This window comes from Diaphorina citri, unplaced genomic scaffold (genome assembly GCF_000475195.1).
Source record: "Diaphorina citri unplaced genomic scaffold, Diaci psyllid genome assembly version 1.1 scaffold3213, whole genome shotgun sequence".
NCBI lineage: Eukaryota > Metazoa > Arthropoda > Insecta > Hemiptera > Psyllidae > Diaphorina > Diaphorina citri.
Genome location: NW_007380624.1, coordinates 1 through 21615, shown reverse-complemented (window position 1 = coordinate 21615; position 21615 = coordinate 1). Strand labels below are relative to the sequence as shown.

The 21615-nt window shown below is 37.0% G+C and overlaps 2 protein-coding genes across 2 annotated transcripts; one reads left to right on the top strand and one right to left on the bottom strand.

Annotated features, from left to right (window-relative positions):
• Positions 1-7749: 7749 nt before the first annotated feature.
• LOC103520097 (2-oxoglutarate dehydrogenase-like, mitochondrial) lies at positions 7750-12176 on the bottom strand. Its single transcript, XM_017448405.2, has 2 exons — positions 11871-12176; positions 7750-8218 (listed from the first exon to the last, which is right to left on the bottom strand). The coding sequence occupies exons 1-2, from the start codon at positions 12159-12161 to the stop codon at positions 8030-8032; spliced, it is 480 nt and encodes a 159-aa protein (XP_017303894.1). The 5' UTR covers positions 12162-12176; the 3' UTR covers positions 7750-8029.
• A 5299-nt stretch (positions 12177-17475) lies between these two features.
• LOC113471884 lies at positions 17476-18582 on the top strand. Its single transcript, XM_026831350.1, has 2 exons — positions 17476-17701; positions 17974-18582. Exons 1-2 carry the CDS (start codon positions 17555-17557, stop codon positions 18580-18582), a joined length of 756 nt encoding a protein of 251 aa, XP_026687151.1. The 5' UTR covers positions 17476-17554.
• Positions 18583-21615: the final 3033 nt, after the last annotated feature.

Below are 21615 nucleotides of genomic sequence, written 5' to 3'. Positions count from 1 at the left end.
TAACAGGTTGTGGGCCCAGCAAGCACTTGTTCAACGGCAAAAACTATTCTGACTGGGCATTCAGAATGAAGGTTGCCATTGAGGAAAAAGAACTAGAAGAATGCATCAAGAAACCTCCAACTGAAGACATGACAGGAAAATTGAAGAAGAAATACTTGCAATGTAAGTTATTGTTGGTTGATCACATCTGTGATGACCAACTGGAATATGTGAAGGACAAAAAGTCATCATATGATGTTTGGCTTACATTGAAGGAAGTGTTTGGGAAATCTGGATTAAAGAGTCAACTATATTTGAGAAAACAATTGCTCAATATGAAATTACCCGATGGTGGTAGCATGGAAAAGCATTTCCTTGCTTTTGACAAAATTATCAGGGAGCTGAATGAAAGTGGAGCACAACTCCACGAAACTGATATTATATGTCATTTGTTGCTAACATTACCGAGTAAGTACAATACTGTTGTCACTGTCATTGAAAGTTTACCAGATAGCCATCTGAATTTAAATTTAGTCAAGAGAAAACTCTTAGATGAAGAGATGTCTAGACAACAACAAAAAGGTGAGCATGTATCTAAGGTTAAAGATGAGCCAAATTTGTCCGTATTTCATACTGAACATAAGAATAGTTCTGAAGGGACACATGATGCTGGTAAATCTAGGAAACCTAGATTTAAATGTTACAAATGCGGTCGTATGGGACACAAAAAATCAGAATGTAAAGTGAAATTTACACCTCAGAATAAAAGTGTAAATTACATTGAAAATAATGATGTTACTTTTATGGTATCTACTGATGTTACATCTGATTGTTCCCTAGCTAGCTCCTTAGATGATGATCAAATCCAGTTCATTGTGGATTCAGGAGCCACAGATCATTTGGTGAATGATGATTCGTATTTTAACGGAGGAGCCATCACATTGAAGAATCCAATTACAATTGCAGTTGCCAAAGAATGTGAGTCATTGAATGCCACCAAGGTTGGAACCATTATCACAACTGAAAGGAAGTTCAGTAATGTTTTATTCGTACCTAATTTAAGACACAATTTACTTTCTGTCAAGAGATTAGAATCAAATGGTTTTGGTGTCAAATTTGATAAAGGAAAGATTTCAATTTTTAGAGATGGTAAAGTCTACATTGAAGAAAGTTCTGATGAGAAGATGTATACATTGTTGTTTACACTAGTAAAAGCAAATGTTGAAGCCAATGCTTTATTTTCCATACAGAAGTGTCAAGAATTATGGCATAGACGTTTAGGCCATGCATCTCATGATAAATTGAAGATCATTTCAAAACAAGGTTTGTTAAGTGACCTTGATTCCTCTCTTGACAAATCAGAAATAATTTGTGAAACTTGTATTAAAGGGAAACAGACCCGTTCAACTTTCAAATCCATTCCAACTAAGACTAAGCGAGTCTTAGAACTAGTACACACTGATTTGTGTGGGCCTATATCTCCAGTAACACATGATTCAAAGAAATATGTTTTGACATTTCTAGATGACTACTCTCATTTTTGTGTGATCTATTTGCTTGAAAGCAAATCTGATGTACCCAAACATTTCAAGGAATACATAGAAATGGTGACTGCTCAGTTTTATCATGGAGTTAGTAGATTGAGATGTGACAATGGAAAGGAGTTTATGAACAAGGAAATCATGGATTACTGTAAATCAAAAGGAATTCAAATTGAACCAACTATACCATACACACCTGAAAATAACGGTAAGGCAGAACGGTTAAATCGTACTCTATTAGAGAAGGCTCGTGTGATGATATCTGAATACAACTTAGCCAGAGAGCTCTGGGGTGAAGCTATATTTGCTAGTGCATACATCATTAACCGATTACCTACTGTTGATCAAAAAATCCCAGCATTTTTATGGTATGGTACTAAGCCTGATTACACAAAATTCAAAGTATTTGGAAGCATAGCATATTTACATGTACCAAAAGAGAAACGAGATAAACTTGATGACAAGTCTATTAAGTGCAGAATGGTTGGCTATTGCCCAAATGGTTATCGGCTATGGGACATTGAAGGTAAACAGATACTTAGAGGTAGAGATATTATATTTGATGAATCTCCTCAAATGACGGAAATATCAGATAACCCTATTCCTGATCATGATATCCAGCAAGATGAAGTTTCTCATGAAGAGACACCACACACTATTGCTGAGAGTGGATCTAATTCTAGAACTAGAAAAAGACCAGGATGGTTAGAAGATTACGATACATCTTACCTTGCATTAAATACAAGTATTTCTGATGAACCATCAAGTTTTCAAGATGCAATGAAAAGTGATGATAAAATTGAATGGTTGAATGCTATGAAGAATGAAATGGAAGCTTTGGACAAAAACAAAACTTGGACCCTTGTGAAACCACCTCCAAAAACCAAGGTAATAGATTGTAAGTGGGTTTTCAAAGAGAAAATGTTAGACAACAAGGTAGTGAAACATAAAGCCAGACTGGTAGCTAAGGGGTTCCAGCAAAAATATGGAGTCAATTATGAAGAAGTTTATGCACCAGTGGCTAGAATGTCCACTATACGTACTCTCTTATCAGTTGCTGTAAACAAAAGTATGCATGTTCACACTATGGATGTGAAGACAGCGTTTTTGAATGGAAACCTAGAAGATACAGTTTACATGAAGCAACCTGAAGGATTTTCAAAGAACCCTGAACTTGTTTGCAAATTAAACAAAAGTTTGTACGGTCTCAAACAGAGTTCAAGAGAATAGAACAAAGTATTTCATGATTATGTTTTAAGTTTGGGATTCAAACAATGTCTGAGTGACAATTGCTTATACATACTGAATCAAGAAAGTAAAATAGTATATCTATTACTATACGTTGATGATATAATGATTGTGTCAGAGCATTTTGAACTAATGAATGATATGAAGTTATGCCTCTCCAAGAAATTTGAGATGGAAGATTTAGGAGAGATAAAACACTTCTTGGGACTCAACATAGATATTTGTTATGATAAGAATACTATCATTATTCATCAAAAACCCTATATTGACAAAATTCTCACTAAATTCAATATGACTGAAGCAAAAGGAATTTCAACACCCATTGAGAAGAATTTGAAATTAAACCCTGCTTCTAGTGAAAGTGAAATTACCAAGAAACCCTACCGAGAGTTGATTGGATGTTTAATGTATCTCCTTACTCGATTTGATTATTATCTTGCACTACAAGTTTATCATATTTAATGTACGCCCTTTTTCCTTGACTTCTGAGTGTTTGCATTTCTAGGTACAATTTCTTCCTGATTTCTTGCACCTCCGGTGGGAAATCCTCTTTGATAGCTATCCCTGTACCTTTTAGTCTTTTCCCGTTTGTAATAATCTCCATCTTTCTTTTCCATGTGGTCAGAGTTATCATGATGGGTCTCTTTGTTTTTGCCTTTCCAAATCTTCTGATCGAATCTATTTCCGTACTCATAATCATTATATCCATTTTTTCACGTATCAGATTACGAACTTTTTCTTCCAGTATTTTGAAATTCTCTCCTTCTTCTTGATCCACTCCAAATATTATTATATTCCTTTTTCTTTTTTCTCTTTCCCACTCATTAATCTTATTTGTGTTCTTTTCTGTTTTTCCTTCCAGCTCATCTAATCTCTTAACAATAGGTTCTAATTTCTTATCAATTTTCAGGTTTGTTTTCTCAAATTCTTGCTTCATTAAATTATTGCTTTCGTCTATCCTAGCCAGAATTGTTTCCAAAGATTTCTGATCCATTATACCTAGTTTATATTTTTTACAATAAATTTGGCTCCCAATAACGTCTAAGAATAAGTATGGGCTCAAATCTGTAGTTCTAATTAGGGCCCAAGTATCTAATCCCACCAAAATATCTGAAGCACAGAATACAAATAAGTAAGCACAGTACAAAAAAGAGAGAAATAATAAAAATACAATGTACAAAAATTAAGCAAAATACAAACAAATTAATAGACAGACCATACCATGTAATAAGAGGGTACCATACCCCTCAGGTGGGATGAATCGTGCAGGTATACCTACTTATTTATTTAGATTTTTACCTCACACAGGCCTCTAATACATATTTCTAGTCTTATTTTATGACCTAATTACCTACAGTCAATCTTAATGATTTAGGTCAATCTATATTCCCATTACCTATCTTATATTTTGGATATCATTGATAGACTACGGCTATAGTGTAAATTATAGATACCTAATACTATCAGTTTCTCTCTACTCTCCTTCACCTTACTCACCCGTGTATAGTTACAACCTCTGATACCTATCTACACATTACTATAGCTCAGTTTATTTTCTATTCTATGGAGGTCTTATTTGGATACCTAGATACTACTACAACACCTTAGCTAGGTACACATAAACTTAATTACAAATACAGTTATATGACAAGAATAGGTGAGTACAGGTATGTATAACCAAGTATTAGGTATAGCTATGTACGTATCCAGTCGAATCTGAGTTCGGGTTATAATTCAGGTATCCCTTACAAACTTTTCAGGTACTTCTCAGATAAATGATATTTACTTATCAGATACTTCTCAGATAGATGATACTTTTCAGATAGATGACAGCTTTTAGATACTTCACAGTTAATAAACAAGTTCCTGCGTCTTCTGAATAGTATGTTATTTTATACTTCTGCAGTGCTGCTATAGACTAGTAGTGAGTAGTGACTGTACTAGAATTTGATTGTTTCTTCAGTGTAGTGCTGCTATACTCGGGTAGTGGGCAATGACTGAGGTATGGTAGTGTGGTCTTTTTGCCGCTTCTGTGCTGCTATTGCCAAGTAGTGGGTAATGACTGAACTACAATTTCAAGGGTTTTATCTCATATTTAACCGTTTCATATGACAATAGGTCTGGCAACCCTGTAGTTCTTATCTTTTTGTAGGGGAAGTCTGCGCTTGCTCAATTCCTATTATCGGTCAGATCACTCACCCCCCACCTCGTTTGGTATCTGGAACTTTGGGGATCTCCCCTCCTTTACTATCTCTTTCTCTCTCCGAGCGTCGTTCTGTCTCTCTCTAGATTGACTCGGAACCAATTTCTTATCTCAGTTGAGAACTTTTTCTTTGTTTTAAGTATGACCTTAAAATCTAAATTTCTTACGTATTATTGGGGTTTGCAGAGATCTTCTTACGTTTCCTTGTAGCTGGGACACTCGCAAATAATATTATTCCAAAATTTATTTGTAAACTGTACTAATAAATAAAATATTATCAAAAAATTGAAGAGCGTAAATTTACTGTAACTTCTTTATCAAAGCGACGTTGCCAAAATTATCTTAGGAATATGCTTGGAATAAAATTAATTTTACAATAGAAATAATATTTGTATTCAGGGGGCCTATTAGTAATAAAAGGGGTGTACCATGCTTGTCATGAGGGGGCCTGTTGAGTTAAATGCATGACAAGTGGCAACACTGGGATTAATAGATCAGCGCACCCGCGCGATATTTTGAATGTTAGTAAAAAAAAGGAAAACTTTTTTCTCGTGTAGATTTTTACAACTTTGTGCTTTTGTAAAAATGTCCTTTTGTTTCTTGATAGAATAAATAGTAATGTAAAGAATACTGTTTGAATCTAGTTTCTTTTATTTGGCTGCTGTGGGTGTTCCGTTGGCGATGGCGTCCAGTCATCAGTGCCTGTTGAGTTAAATGCATGACAAGTGGCAACACTGGGATTAATAAATCAGCACACCCGCGCGATATTTTGAATGTTAGTAAAAAAAAGAAAGGAAAACTTTTTCTCGTGTAGATTTTTACAACTTTGTGCTTTTGTAAAAATGTCCTTTGTTTCTTGATAAAATAAATAGTGATGTGAAGAATACTGTTTGACTCTAGTTTCTTTTATTTGGCTGCTGTGGAGTGTTGCGTTGGCGATGACGTCCAGTCATCAGCTATCACAGCTTGAAACCAAGATACATTTTTTTTTACAAATCAATTGAGCCGTTTTCATTTGAACAAATTGTATTTGGAAATAAAACATTCCAAAATTCTTTTGTTAACTACAAATAACACCTATATTTTGAAAAACCCGTAAAAGCAGTTTAAAATCAAGCTGGGTCCGTCCCTCCGGGAATTTTTTGTGCATATGGCCGCGCTTCGCGCTCCCTTGTTTACGGTTGCGCTGCGAGCTCCCGAGGCTTCGCACGGTTGTGCATGCGGTCGCGCTTCGCAATCCCTTGTTTACGTTCGCGCTACACACTGCCCGGGCTTCGCACTGTTGTGCATACGGTCGCGCTGCGCGCTCCCGGGGCTTCGCGGTGTTGAGCATAGGGTCGCGCTTCGCGCTCCCTATTACTACATAATATATGTACCTACATACTTTCAAGTAATGATTTAAAATCAAGACTAGAGCCGTTCTTCCTTTATTCCTTTTAATGTTTCCTTATAACTACCAATATAATGCTTAAGTCACCCATCCATTTATTGGCCTTGCTCGGCGTAGCCAAACATAGATGACGCTGAAACCGGTCTTAAATGATCGACTGAAGTGTTATCTAAAACTCTCGCTTTGAGTTCATAGGTCGTCGCGGCAAATTTCAAGATCAGAGCTCATTTGTGTGAGAAAATGTGAAAAAAAAAATCCCCAAAAAACAGTTTTTTTGGTTTTTTGACTTTCTGGTTACGAATTTCCCGCCAACTTTACAAGTTTACAAGCTCATGAAGGCTCTGTGTTAAGTTACCACATCATTTTCCACACGCCGAGAAAGGCCGAGAATGGCCTATCTCAGCCCAGTACATAAACACACCGTCAAACAGACTAACTTATCGCTTACTAATACGGGTTTATCGCTCGCACAAATCCAACACAGAACTAAGGCCGGCCATACACTATCAGGTCGCCTGTCAGTTTTGATCTGTCAGGTCCGACCTGTCATGTCTGGAATGAAGTGTGTGGCAGTAAAAACTAGTTTGTCAGGTGGCATGTCAAGCGACCTGAGACATGATGAAAATTCGATAAGTTCTGTCATGACATGAAGTCAGAATGCACAGTGTATGGCGGTTTCATCAGTTCTCAGGTCTCAGTTTTTTGGTGAAATCCTAGTGAAATATTTGAGACACTCATAGGATTGGCCGGATGCTAAGAATCTCAAAATGGCTGTCAGCCTCTCATGTGGGGATATAGTTGTCCTCAAATGTGTATCTTTCTTCGTAATCAAAGGAGATACGAGTGACAATAACTGGCTGTACACTGGCTCTTTCATATGCAACTAATTGTGGAAATCAGTTGGTTCATAATTATGTTGGTTCCTTAACAAGATTTGTATGATTATATTTATTTCTCACACTGGCTCTTTCATATGCAACTAATTGTGGAAATCAGTTGGTTCATAATTATGTTGGTTCCTTAACAAGATTTGTATGATTATATTTATTTCTCCTTTACCTGTAAACAAAATATCTCGAGAACGGTAAGAGCTAGAGAGTTGAAATTTGGTATGTAGCTGTCAAATGTGACAAGGATGCGACACGAATCGTTTGGTTGAGATGGTTGCTGCGCTTGGCGGTATTTTGACCGCTTTTGACAGATTTCCACCGTTTTATGGCGGTTTTCAGCTATAGCGACATAACGGTTAGAGATATTGTAAAAGTCCGGTATTTTGACCGCTTTTGACAGATTTCCACCGTTTTATGGCGGTTTTCAGCTATAGCGACATAACGGTTAGAGATATTGTAAAAGTTAGGGTAAAAGAACACTCAATTAAGCATCATTCAATAGGATAAGGAAAGTCGTGTGATGTTCACACCAGATTTTTTTTTTATTATTATTATCGTAATAATAAAGGAAGGACGGACTAATGAGGATTCTTGAAGCTCACGCATAATTAATCGATATATTTATCTATTTTAAACCAAATTTACCCATTTATTTTTCATTATTGTTAAAATTCGACTCGAGTCAAAAAGACCCCTAAAAATACGCTGTTTGAAAATATTTACCAAAATACACTTAAAAAAGTCGTAATCGCAGTTGTAGTGGTGTTGGTGGATGACTTTACTCACCTGTACAATAGGGAGAGGATCGAGAGTACCTTGGATCAGTAGTAAAGCCGATCTGGTTGTTAGCAACTATATGAATTGTGCCATGTGTTGTATAATCAGGTAATTCGGACAAGTGGAAAGTTTCAAATACAACACCTTGGCCACAGAATGCAGCATCTCCATGAAGTAAAATGGACATTACCTTCAAAAAACAGACCCAATTTAATTTCAAATTAGTTGCGTATGCAATATGCACTGCTTTTAATCTAGTGAAAGCGCTATAGTTGCCATTCTTTTCACACACACAGTTTCGGAACTCAGATCCGAAACCTTAGAGCGTTTCGAAACCTGGGATCCGGAGCCCTGAAAAGTTTCATTTTTCCCATCACTACTTTACAACCATTCTTTGCACCATTGCTTGCGTTTTCTCCGCTTGTTTGTACGATTACGATTCACAGTAATTAAAATAAATACAGACAGCAAAAGCAAATCATCACCAGGAGGATCCATGGTAAACTGATAACTGATGAAATCTTCATGCAGTGTGTGTGCTCATCAGGCTCCATGCCAGAAATGACAGGTCGGACCTGACAGGTCAAAACTGACAGGCGACCTGATAGTGTATGGCCGGCCTAACTTATCGCTTAGACTAATCGCACTGACTATCGCTTGAATAACACTGACTATCGCGGACTCATTGCACAAACAGACTAACTCAATACTGACTTACAGGTGGGTACTGGGTACCTACCCTCAATTTATAGCTCCCCGAGAGAGTGAGGAAGCACCTGGATTATGCTAGAGAATTCCTCCTAAATTCCAGACAACACTACGTCACTCTCATTCCTTGCTTTTAAAACTCTGCTCTTGAGAGCCGGAAGATAATTGAAAAAAAAAGAGAAAAGCGGCTCTGTTGTTGGACAAAAAAAAAAAAACTTTTTTCGGCTCTGTTGTTGGACAAAAAAAAAAAACTTTTTCGGCTCTGTTGTTGGACAAAAAAAAAACTTTTTTCGGCTCTGTTGTTGGACAAAAAAAAAACTTTTTTCGGCTCTGTTGTTGGACAAAAAAAAACTTTTTTCGGCTCTGTTGTTGGACAAAAAAAAACTTTTTTCGGCTCTGTTGTTGGACAAAAAAAAACTTTTTTCGGCTCTGTTGTTGGACAAAAAAAAACTTTTTTCGGCTCTGTTGTTGGACAAAAAAAAACTTTTTTCGGCTCTGTTGTTGGACAAAAAAAAACTTTTTTCGGCTCTGTTGTTGGACAAAAAAAAACTTTTTCGGCTCTGTTGTTGGACAAAAAAAAAACTTTTTTCGGCTCTGTTGTTGGACAAAAAAAAAAAACCGTAACTTTTTGATTTTTGATGCGGATATTTTGGCAATATCGAGATTCACGAAAAATTTCGCGAAGTCCGCGAATTAGGTACCTACCAACTTTGGATTTTTAAATGAGAAACCCTATTTTTCATTGCATATTTGTTTTCAACGTTAAATTTAAAGTATAATCGACTACTCACTCGAATTTTCGCGGTTTGCGGAGTTCACGGAAAACGCGAATCACAAAGTGCTATTAAAGAGTACTAGTGCGAACTATCAAATCTGAGTGTTTTTTTCTGCCAAATCTATTGGTCTGCTTATTATTTCGAGTTCCAATCTTTTGCTGTTTGCGATTTGCGCGGTGTTCGCGAAATCCGCGAATCCTATAATTTATTTAAAGGTACGTGTGTGACAATGTGACATACCAAATCATGCTGTCGGAATTTGGGAGGCATAATAAGCAAGTATTGCTTAACGTATGGTACAAATTTTGTGACATTACGTGGAAAATTAACGGAGTTATGATAGGGGCAAATTTCCTCACGCTATATCAATAGCGAAGGTTGAGTGCGAAGGGCATCCCACTCCGAAAATTTGTTTAGCCAAAACCAGTTGGCCTCAAAGCGATCACTCTAAAGCTGATTGAGAGGTCGATGTCAAACGCCGACCCCATCTGAACATGGGATAAGGCGAAGAAGAAGAAGATGATGGGGGTAAAAATGGGTCGAAATGTTTCGTGTAATATGCACACTGGCGTACTGAGGAACATGGCCCGCGGCCAACAATTTAAGGTCAAATGCGGCCCGCGGTCACCTTGAGTTTGTGAAGCCTTGATCCAGTCAAAAGTATGGAGAAAGGTCGGGGTACTTGAAAAAAATACAAAATGGCGGATATCTCCATTATTTTGGGGATTTTGAGAAAATAGTCGGGGAACTTTTTGTAGCCCTTGACCTGTAGTCTGTAGTATTCGCCACTTTCGGGTTGTTACATATGGCAGCGAAAGTTTGTCACTCAAGAAAGGCTAAACATTCTTCAATCAAACTTGGTACACTGGTTCATACGTCATATTATGGTAAGTTTCTGCAAAAAGTTATGAGATCCCCCCAAAAAATACCACTTAGTGGCATAAAAAAAGACCCCGCCAAGTCGTTCCTCCCAAAATAAATCAAGTGCCCACAAAAAATAAACAAAACTCTTATGAATGGGTAACCCTACGTAATACATAATTATGTATCAAAACAGAAATAAAACTATCTACACGTCTTATGTAGGTACCTATATCAAAAAAGGTGACACTATTATAAAACCTGTCAATCACTTACCAAAAGGTACCTATCAAAAAGATAATTTTAGCTATGGAATTTCACTTTCACTTTTTAAATTGGAAATATTGTGTAGATCTTAGTGGTGAAAACCATTTTTCTTTATGTTAAATAGGAAAAAAGTTATGATCGATTTCTTAAAGGAGTGAATTTTCAAGAAAAAACCAAATTGCGGATACCTAGGACACCAAGCGAGATCGAAAAAATCGTCTCAGAAAAGGTAATTTTTATTGGAAATGACCTCAGAAATCAGATTACCTCTATGTGGCATTCCCATAACAACAGACTCGACCCCCAGTTCTGTGGATTTGTCAATCACTTGTTTCATAGCAGGAATCAATATTTCACATCCCTCCAATCCAAAACGTTTTTCACTTGACCATTTTTTCGCCAAAAACGCTTCAAATCTGAAAATGGAGTATGGAATTGAGATTTAGACAGAGAAATACTTTTTACTCCTATGTAGATATGGAGGAAAAACAGTTGCGTCCGAGAACCCAAAATCATCCGATTTGCAGTTATTGGTTAGGTTTATATTATGCTATCGGGGGGACTCAGAATTGGAAAATGTTGCTGATGATCTCAAGAGAAGGGGGGAAACAATTTCAGAAGAGTTACTGATTACAAAAATTCTCATGACCCTTCCAGCTCAGTATAGTAACTTTCAGCTCATTGCACTCCTCTTTCCTCTAATCTCACTTCTGCTTCACTGCATTGGCGGCGTGCCATCGATTTAATTTTAATATTTACACTATATTCCAACTAAAGACCAATTAGCGGATGTTCTTACAAAGGGTTTGGGTGGTCAATCTTTTTCTTATCTTAGGAATATGCTTGGAATAAAATTAATTTTACAATAGAAATAATATTTGTATTCAGGGGGCCTATTAGTAAGGAGTGCAATGAGGGGAAAGAAAGGTAGGTACTACGTGAAGGAGGAGCACACAAATTATGAAGTGAATAAAAGGCGGGGTACAAAATAAATTTCTAAACTTTTTTGGGGTGGGATGGAGTTTTGTTTATTTTTTGTGGGCACCTGATTCATTTTGGGAGGAACGACTTGGCGGGGTCTTTTTTTATGCCACGAAATGGTATTTTTTGGGGGGATATAGGTATAGGATAAGGAAAGTAAAAAAGCGGCGAAATGTTTCATGTAATATACACATTGCGTGATGAGGTTGTAACTTGGCCTGGCCCACTGTCGTGCGACTAGATTATTACCTTTTTTCCTTCGTTATCTCCACGATAAAACTGTTCTGCTCTTGTTTTGCCTTGCACCACAGGATCCACGGCCTCTAAATGAGAAGGGTTTGCTACCACAGCCAACCTAATATTTTTATTTGTAACACGGTTCAATCGTTCAATGTATGTTCCCAGGTGGTATTTGACGTCCCCAGAACCATCGTCTGCGGCCTCCAAGGCAGCAAACTGGGTGAAGATTTGCTCTAACGGTTTCCGGCATACGTTAGCAAGGACATTCAAACGACCTGCAAGAATTGAAAAAGAAACCATTTTATCTAATTACATATCACACAACAAATTTTAAAACTCTGGTTGTATGCAGCCGATAAACGTCTTGGCCTTGCCATAAAAACATCTACCGACCACGAATTAGAACTAAATAATATTTATCAATGCAGGGCCGTATTTACCACTAGGCACGCTAGGCAATTGCCCAGGGGCCTAGAAAATAATAATTAAAAAAAAAAAAAATACGCCTGCGGCGCTGAAAATTTTACTTGCGATGAATCTTTTTTCTGATTATCAAAATTTTAAAAAATCTGGTGTAAACATCACACGACTAAAACAGTTGCTGAATACGTATTTGAAAAAAAAAATTTTAAAAAACCTGGTGTAAACATCACACAACTAAAACAGTTGCTGAATACGTATTGAAAAAAAAAAAAAAAAAAATTAAAAACCCGGAGCCGCCAGTTGCGGCCGATTTTCAGTGGAAAATTTTACATCTCGAAATACTCCCCATGTAATAAGGGATCATGATAGCGTGGGATTGTTGGGCATTTTTTCTAACCCTCTGTCCCGGCGGCAATTTTTAAAATTTATTTTCTATTTATTTTTTTTGCTTTGTAATTAGCTTGTTTGTAATATCTAATTTAAATGAAAAGTATAATATAAACGTGCAAACTAGAGATAAAAAGTAAAAAATTAATTCAGATTGTACGCGTTGCGGAAAAAAAAATCAAGATTTCGAATTTCCCGCCAACTTTACAAGTTTACAAGCTCATGAAGGCTCTGTGTTAAGTTACCACATCATTTTCCACACGCCGAGAAAGGCCGAGAATGGCCTATCTCAGCCCAGTACATAAACACACCGTCAAACAGACTAACTTATCGCTTACTAATACGGGTTTATCGCTCGCACAAATCCAACACAGAACTAAGGCCGGCCATACACTATCAGGTCGCCTGTCAGTTTTGATCTGTCAGGTCCGACCTGTCATGTCTGGAATGAAGTGTGTGGCAGTAAAAACTAGTTTGTCAGGTGGCATGTCAAAATGGATTCTACTAGGGAATAATATATCGTCTTTTTGATGTACATAGATACGTTGTTCACATAGAATTTGTTCAACTTATACAATACTATTCTGAGTTTTTTACAGATGATGTCTACATGTGATTTGAATTTAAACTCATTGTCTATGTAAACTCCCAAATATCTGATATCAGTTTTGTATTCAATTTCTGGGCAGGAGCATCTCGTTTTGTACAGTTCTCTTTCAAGGCATTTTCTCGTGTGACATGATATTTTATTATAAGAATTTAATGGATGACGTATGTTACCTACTATTATTAGACAGATTTCGCAACGCGTCTCGTGTGACATGATATTTTATTATAAGAATTTAATGGATGACGTATGTTACCTACTATTATTAGACAGATTTCGCAACGCGTTGAATGTGAACCACCTGTGTCCAGTGAAAATTGCATTATTCAAGGCAATGAAAATGAAATTGAGGCATCTCGAGAAGTAAATTCAAATATTTCTGAAAACAGTGAATCATCTCAAAATGGTGAGTTATGTCAAAGCTTTTATCAGGACTTGAAATCGAATGCAAGTGATGTTTCCATTGAATCAATAGAAATTGAACAACCAATTTTGTCTGAAGTTTCCAACAATTCAATGAATGAAAATCAACCTGATGTTGAAAGTCAACCAAGGCCATACAATTTGAGAAATAGAAATTCCATTAAAAACAACAAATTTGATGACTATATTTTGATGACTTCTGAAAATGATGAACCATTATCATTCAGTGATGTTCTGAAATCAAATGAAAAAGAACAATGGCTTGAAGCTATGAGAAGAGAAATAAGTGAGTTGAAGTTAAACAAAACTTGGCAAGAAGTTGTTATCCCTGATAATAAACATATTATCAGTAGCAAGTGGGTCTTCAAAAAGAAGCTTGATGGAGACAAAATCATTTATAAAGCCAGGTTGGTAGCTAGAGACTTTGAGCAAAATGAAGTTTTTGAGTTTTCAGATCTCTATGCCCCTGTCAGTAAATTACAAACGTTGAGAATTCTACTAGCAGTGGCACTTCAACTGAATCTAAAGATCCATCAAATGGATGTAGTTGGTGCATTCTTACATGGCGAAATCAAAGAGGAAGTATTCATGAATCCTCCAGATGGCTATGAGATTAAGAAAAATACTACACTCAAACTATGTAAGTCTATCTATGGTCTCAAGAAATCCCCAAAGTATTGGAACGAGAAATTCAATAGCTTTATTTTGAACGAGAACTTTTCAAGATCAAAAAACGATCAGTGCTTGTATACAAAAGATGGAATGTATATTTTATTATATGTGGATGACATTCTAATATTTTGCAAAGATGAAGACAAAATTCAAATGATGAAATCCAAATTACACAATAATTTCAAAATGAAGGATTTGGGTCCCGTGTCCAAATTCTTGGGTATGCAAATCACCCAGACAGATGAAGAAATAGTTATAAATCAATCTCAGTACATCCAAAGTTTATTGAACAGATTCAATATGGCAGACTGTAAGTCGGCAGACCTGAAGCAATACACGCGTATTTCCGGGATGATCTGTTTCCTATACTGTGTGGTCTGACGCATTGGAGGTTTTGGTTGGTAGGCACTGGTAGGGCTAGGAAGTAGGGAGTAGGGCCCGGTTTGCTTTCAGCAAGCGGAAGCAGTGAGTCCAACATAATATGGCGGGAGCCTGGTGTGGGTTTGTGAAGATGGTTCACATTTTCATACACCCACACTAGGACTCGTCATCTAGCCATGAGGGTTTTTTGTTTTTTTTTGTTTTTTGTTTTTTTTTTTTTTTTTTTTTTTTTTTTTTTTTTTTTTTTTGTTTTTTTTTTTCTCTTTTTCTTTTTATATTAAATATTTGTATTTCACTTTTTTTATTATTATTATTTGTTACCTACCATTTTGTACTTTATAATTTAAATAAATAAAGTGGTGCAATATTAAACTGTTGAGATAATGGGACTACATGTCCTAATTCGACAGTCTAAATAAAGCACTAATAATACGTCATTAATTCGTATTATGCGCCACCGGTATTATTTTGATTTTTACTTCTCGAAGCTACACGTTCATAGTTCATACATGATACCTACATAGATAGCGACCTACTATAGACGCGTTTTGTAACAGTATCATTTGGTGTACCACAAGGATAGATTCTACGTCCAATTTTGTTTATACCGCTCATCGGACTTTTACTGTAACATAACTAGTGGTTCTGTGAACTGTAGACCTCACTCAGATTCTTTTGCCTAAGCTGAGACTTTAACAATAACGTCCTCTCATATGTTGTTTAACTTGGTACCTATTTGAATTTTGGACAAATTTAGAATTTAGAAAAATGTCCTGCTTTGAAAAAATGTGTTCTGGGTAATTGTGACTTGTTTTCTATTTTTAAAATAATTCGATAATAATGAGTTATGGATGCCAATACTTTTGAACTTCTCTATAAGCTTTGAATGGGAAATGGAATCAAATGCCATTCTTAAATGTTGGGTTAAATCAAAATCCCGCTTTTAAAAAATAATAATTATTAGTACCGTTTTTCACCACTGTGGTGTGTGGTGGCAGCACCTCCTGAGGGCTTTTGTTTTGATTTGGAATGTTTTGAAAATAAAAAAAATAATAATAATACCCCCGCTAAATTTTTGTATGTGCTTTGTAAAACGCAAAAAAAGAAGTTGTAAAATAAAGTTATATCATTAAAAGTTCAAAGTTGAAGATTAAAAAACTCCTTTTCATTGACAAATCGCAACAGGTTATGGGCCCAGTCACCCTTGACTGTGCAGTTGTATTTTTCTAGTAATTCCAGTGATCTGTCACATAAAAAGTCAGTGTCTAATTCAGTGGTATAATCATGGAAAAGTTTGTAGGAAGCAATGTGAAAGTGTTGAAATCACAGGAGGACTTCGCAACTTGGAAATTTCAGATTATGGTAACATTGAAGGCAAAAGACTTGTTCAAATATGTGGACACAGACAAGGTGGACAATGAAAAGGAGAAGGATGAGTATAGAGCACAGGAAATCATTATTTCAACATTGAGTGAAAAAGTGACAACTATATCATCAATTGTAAGTCGGCAAGGGAACTTTACCCAGTCACCCTTGACTGTGCAGTTGTATTTTTCTAGTAAATCCAGTGATCTGTCACATAAAAAGTCAGTGTCTTATTCAGTGGTATAATCATGGAAAAGGAGGGGAATTGTTTATTGATGAATAGGTACATCTAGAACAAAAAGAATTTATACATTCATTGCTTATCCTGTTAGAATAAGTTTTATTTCATTAAGGGTAAAGGATTAGCTTTTTGCTTGGTATGTATAATATGATAAGTTTTTTCTTTATCAGTGGTGTAGTGAAATTAAGTTTTAGGAGGAGTATTGTTTTTTCTTGATCAGTGGTGTAGCGTGATTAAGATTTAGGGGGAGTGTTGGGTTAAATCAAAATCCCGCTTTTAAAAAATAATAATTATTAGTACCGTTTTTCACCACTGTGGTGGCAGCACCTCCTGAGGGCTTTTGTTTTGATTTGGAATGTTTTGAAAATAAAAAAAAAATAAAAATAATAATAATACCCCCGCTAAATTTTTGTATGTGCTTTGTAAAACGCATGGAATGTTTTGAAAATAAAAAAAAAATAAAAATAATAATAATACCCCCGCTAAATTTTTGTATGTGCTTTGTAAAACGCAAAAAAAAGAAGTTGTAAAATAAAGTTGTATCATTAAAAGTTCAAAGTTGAAGATTAAAAAACTCCTTTTCATTGACAAATCGCAACATTAAATCGACTGCGATAATAACTACATACATTCTGTTATCCAGGGCCGGATTAATGAGTTCTGATACTTCTTCTAGTAAGGTATAAGTACTTCTATTTTTTTGAAATCCGTGCTGAAATCGAGGTATAATTTGTTGTTCATCAAGGTATTTCGTCATAGTTGTATGCAAATATTTTTCCAATATTTTCTCAAAAACTGGTAAAGATTCAATTTCAGGTACCCTCAAAAGAGCCAGTGTTATTGTCTGTGGCTTGACAGGGCTGGTTTTGTCTCAGTTTTACGTCCTCCAGCGAGACAGATCGGGGGGACTTTATACAGAGAGAATACCAGTCTGAAATTTCCCTTGCTAAAGAAATAGCAAAGGTTGAGTGCGGAGAACATCGAATCGTAAAAATTTTGTAGCCAAACCCAAATGTCAGCCCAAAGCAATCATCCCAGGGCTGATTGAGAAGCTGAAAAATGGCCACCCCGTCTGAACACGGGAAGAAGAAATACGTATAGTACAGGTGTGGGGTACCATGGGTCTATCTTTTTCAAAGAAGACCAATATACAGCATTGTTTTCTTATGTTCTGTTGTATTTTGTGTTGTAGGGATGCCACGGAAATATACAAGGAAGAGTGCCAAAGGTCTATACGATCCTGGGGAAATGAAAAAAGCCTGTGAACTGGTTCTACAAGGAAGAAGTATTAGAGATGTATGCAAACAGTACAATGTAACAAGAGAAACTTTGAGAAGAAAGGTAAATGCTATTAAAGCTAAAAAAGAAGTCACATTTACTCCTAAGTACAATCATCGTCAAGTGTTCAATCAAGATTTTTTTTTTTTAGAAGAGAATCTATACTGAGAGTCTGGACGATTGGTAGGAACCCTCATGGCTAGATGACGAGTCCTAGTGTGGGTGTATGAAAATGTGAACCATCTTCACAAACCCACACCAGGCTCCCGCCATATTATGTTGGACTGTCATGATATTTCCTCGTGTAAATTACAAAATCTATTTTGAGAAGAAAGGTAAATGCTATTAAAGCTAAAAAAGAAGTCACATTTACTCCTAAGTACAATCATCGTCAAGTGTTCAATCAAGATCAAGAGGATAAGATTGTCCACTACTTGAAACTTAGCTGTGCCATGTTTTATGGTCTCACATCAACAGATTGTAGAAAGTTGGCGTACCAAACTGCCAGAATAAATGAAATGAGCTATCCTTCATCTTGGGATAAGGATGGACAGGCTGGAGAAGAATGGTTAAGATGTTTCCTGCTTAGAAATAGATTAAGTTTGAGATCTCCAGAAGGATGCAGCTTGGCTCGTGCTTCAGCTTTCAATAGAGTTAATGTTAAAGCGTTCTTTGATAATTACAAGAAGCTAATAGATAAACATCCTTCTCTGTGTGACCCATCACGCATATTCAATCTTGATGAGACAAAAACACTAACAGTGGTTGATAGTGGAAAGGTAATAGCACCTACTGGAATTAGAGCTGTGTCGGCAATTCAAAGCCAAGAGAGGGGTACATTGGTCACAACCTGCTGCATTATCCGGGCTGATGGCAACTCTCTACCCCCTGTCATGATATTTCCTCGTGTAAATTACAAAATCTACATGGCTCAGATGAGGTGAATAGTCATGTGAAATCAGTTACTGATTCATTGGGCATTGTACACCAGAAAACATGTGTGTATACCCCTGAGCAAAATGGCTGTGCAGAACGAGATTTACGCACAATTGTAGAAGGAGCTAGGACAAATCTACAAGCTGCTAAATTACCTAAAAAATTGTGGGCTGAAGCTGTTCACTATATGAAATACACACTGAACCATACCAGTCCTCTTTCTCATGTAAATAAAACACCAGCTGAAGTGTGGAACAATTGTACGTCAGTAGACTATAGTAAACTACATGCTTTTGGATCTGAAGTGTTCGTACATATTCCTAAACAGAAAAGAAGAAAGTTTGACAACAAAAGTAGAAAAGGTGTTTTTGTTGGATATGATGAGGAAGTGAAAGGATATAGATATAGAATCTATTTTAGAGACACAGATACTGTTGAAATTTCCAGAGATGTGATTTTCAAGCCTGAAGGTTTTTCAAGTGAACGTGAACCACCTGTGTCCAGTGAAAATTGCATTATTCAAGGCAATGAAAATGAAATTGAGGCATCTCGAGAACTAAATTCAAATATTTCTGAAAACAGTGAATCATCTCAAAATGGTGAGTTATGTCAAAGCTTTTATCGGGACTTGGAATCAAATGCAAGTGATGTTTCCATTGAATCAATAGGGCCCCGCAAGGCAGTGTGGCCTCACCGACTCTGTGGAATATGCTGTACGATGGGGTGTTGAGGCTGGAACTGCCAAACGGGGTGTCACTCGTAGCATATGCCGATGACCTGGCCGTGGTTGTTATCGCCAAAACCGCACCTGAAATTGAAGAAAGGACCAATGAAACACTAAATCGGATAAATAGTTGGATGGTCAATCATGGCCTTGAGTTGGCACCGGAGAAATCTGAGGCTGTGCTCCTCATAGGGAGGAAGAGTTGTGGCCCGGTGCATATCCACCTCAATGGAGCTGAAATTCCACTCTCAGACAACGTCAAGTACCTAGGAGTCATCTTGGATAGGCGCCTGTCCTTCAAGCAACACGTAGATTATGTTACCAAGAAAGCAATGGCTAGAGTAGAGGCACTTCAAAAGATAATGCCGAGACAGGGAGGGGCTACTTACATGAGAAGAAAATTGTTGAATTCTGTAGTGGAGTCGACAATATTATATGCATCACCTGTATGGAGCCGAGCTGTGGAAGTAAAATGCTATGTGAAGAAGATGGTATCGGTTCAAAGAAGAATGGCCCTAAGCATAACGAGAGCATATAGGACTACCTCTACTGTGGCCCTGCAAGTACTAGCTGGCGTGACCCCGATAGATCTACTCATAACAGAAAGAGCGAAAACCTATGGCCAAAATAAGGAAACAAAACAGGAAGAAAAAGAAAACACTATACAGAGATGGAACGAGAGATGGGGCAGAGAAATAAACGGTGCCTGGACGAGACGTTTAATCCCAAACCTAAAACCATGGGTAACGAGGACACATGGTAATATAACTTACCATCTGACCCAGCTCCTCGCAGGACACGGAAACTTTGCCAGCTACCTACATAGATTCAGGATATATGACTCACCTACATGTATGTATTGTCCACTCGAAGATACGGCCGAGCATATATTCCAATGCCCGAGGTGGTCCAATGTGTTCCAAGAAGCAAATAGTAAGTTGAACACAACGTTGTCACCTGAAAATCTTGTACCAACAATGTTAAGATGCGAAGAAGACTGGAATGTTTTACTTTCAATGGTGACAAACATCATGAACCAGAAAGAGAAGGACGAAAGAACGAGGAGGAGAAGTAATATCTAGAATAACTAGTTGGTAAACTCCTAAGATATCCTTATATTCCTATATCCTTTCCTTTGATCCTTGAAACGCATCACTCCTGAAGCAATACTCGCGTATTTCCGGGATGATCTGTTTCCTATACTGTGTGGTCTGACGCATTGGAGGTTTTGGTTGGTAGGCACTGGTAGGGCTAGGAAGTAGGGAGTAGGGCCCGGTTTGCTTTCAGCAAGCGGAAGCAGTGAGTCCAACATAATATGGCGGGAGCCTGGTGTGGGTTTGTGAAGATGGTTCACATTTTCATACACCCACACTAGGACTCGTCATCTAGCCATGAGGGTTCCTACCAATCGTCCAGACTCTCAGTATAGTTTCTCTTCTAAAAAAAAAGACTGTAAGTCGGTAAAATGTCCTATAGAACCAAACTATGTACATGAAGGTGAGAAGGATCCAAAGTATGAATATCTTTGTAGAAGTCTCATTGGTGGTTTGTTATACTTAACCTTATGTAGCAGACCTGATATCACTGTAGCAGTCAGTATTTTGTCAAGGTACCAAAATGTTGCTAACATTCACCTGTGGAATTCGCTGAAACATATTCTAAGATATATAAAAGGTACCAAGAACCTTAGCCTGATATATAGAAGAAATGCCGAACCCATGGTGATGAAGTGTTACGCAGATGCTGATTGGGGAAGTGACAAAGTAACAAGAAGATCAACTAGTGGTTATACTTTCCAGATCAATGGCAATACAGTTGTTTGGAAAAGCAAAAGGCAAAATTCTGTAGCCTTATCAACAGCTGAAGCTGAGTATGTATCTCTCAGTGAAGCAACCAGTGAAATCATATGGGTCAACAATGTTGTCTTAGATTTAAGTATTGATATTCCTAAACCTATTGTTTTGTACGAGGATAATCAAAGTGCTATTAAAGTAGCTACAATCTGCACCAAGAAAAAACAAAAAGAGGTCCAACAAGCCGCTTCTTCTGATTCCGAAGAGGAACTAACAGGAGTTATTTATATGGAAGAAAGTGATGGCAGCGAAGATTTTTCTGACTTGGTAAACCCTGATGCTGGTCTTTTGTTAGAAGATAATGAAAAGGCAGCATTAGGGAAATATGTCATTGTGGAATTCACGGCTGGAAAAGAACATAAAGTTCAGTATGTTGGAAGGATAATTGGTATAATAATACCAGGACAAGAATACGAAGTTATGTTTACACGCAGTGTTCGGAAAGGCGAGGATAAATTCAAGTA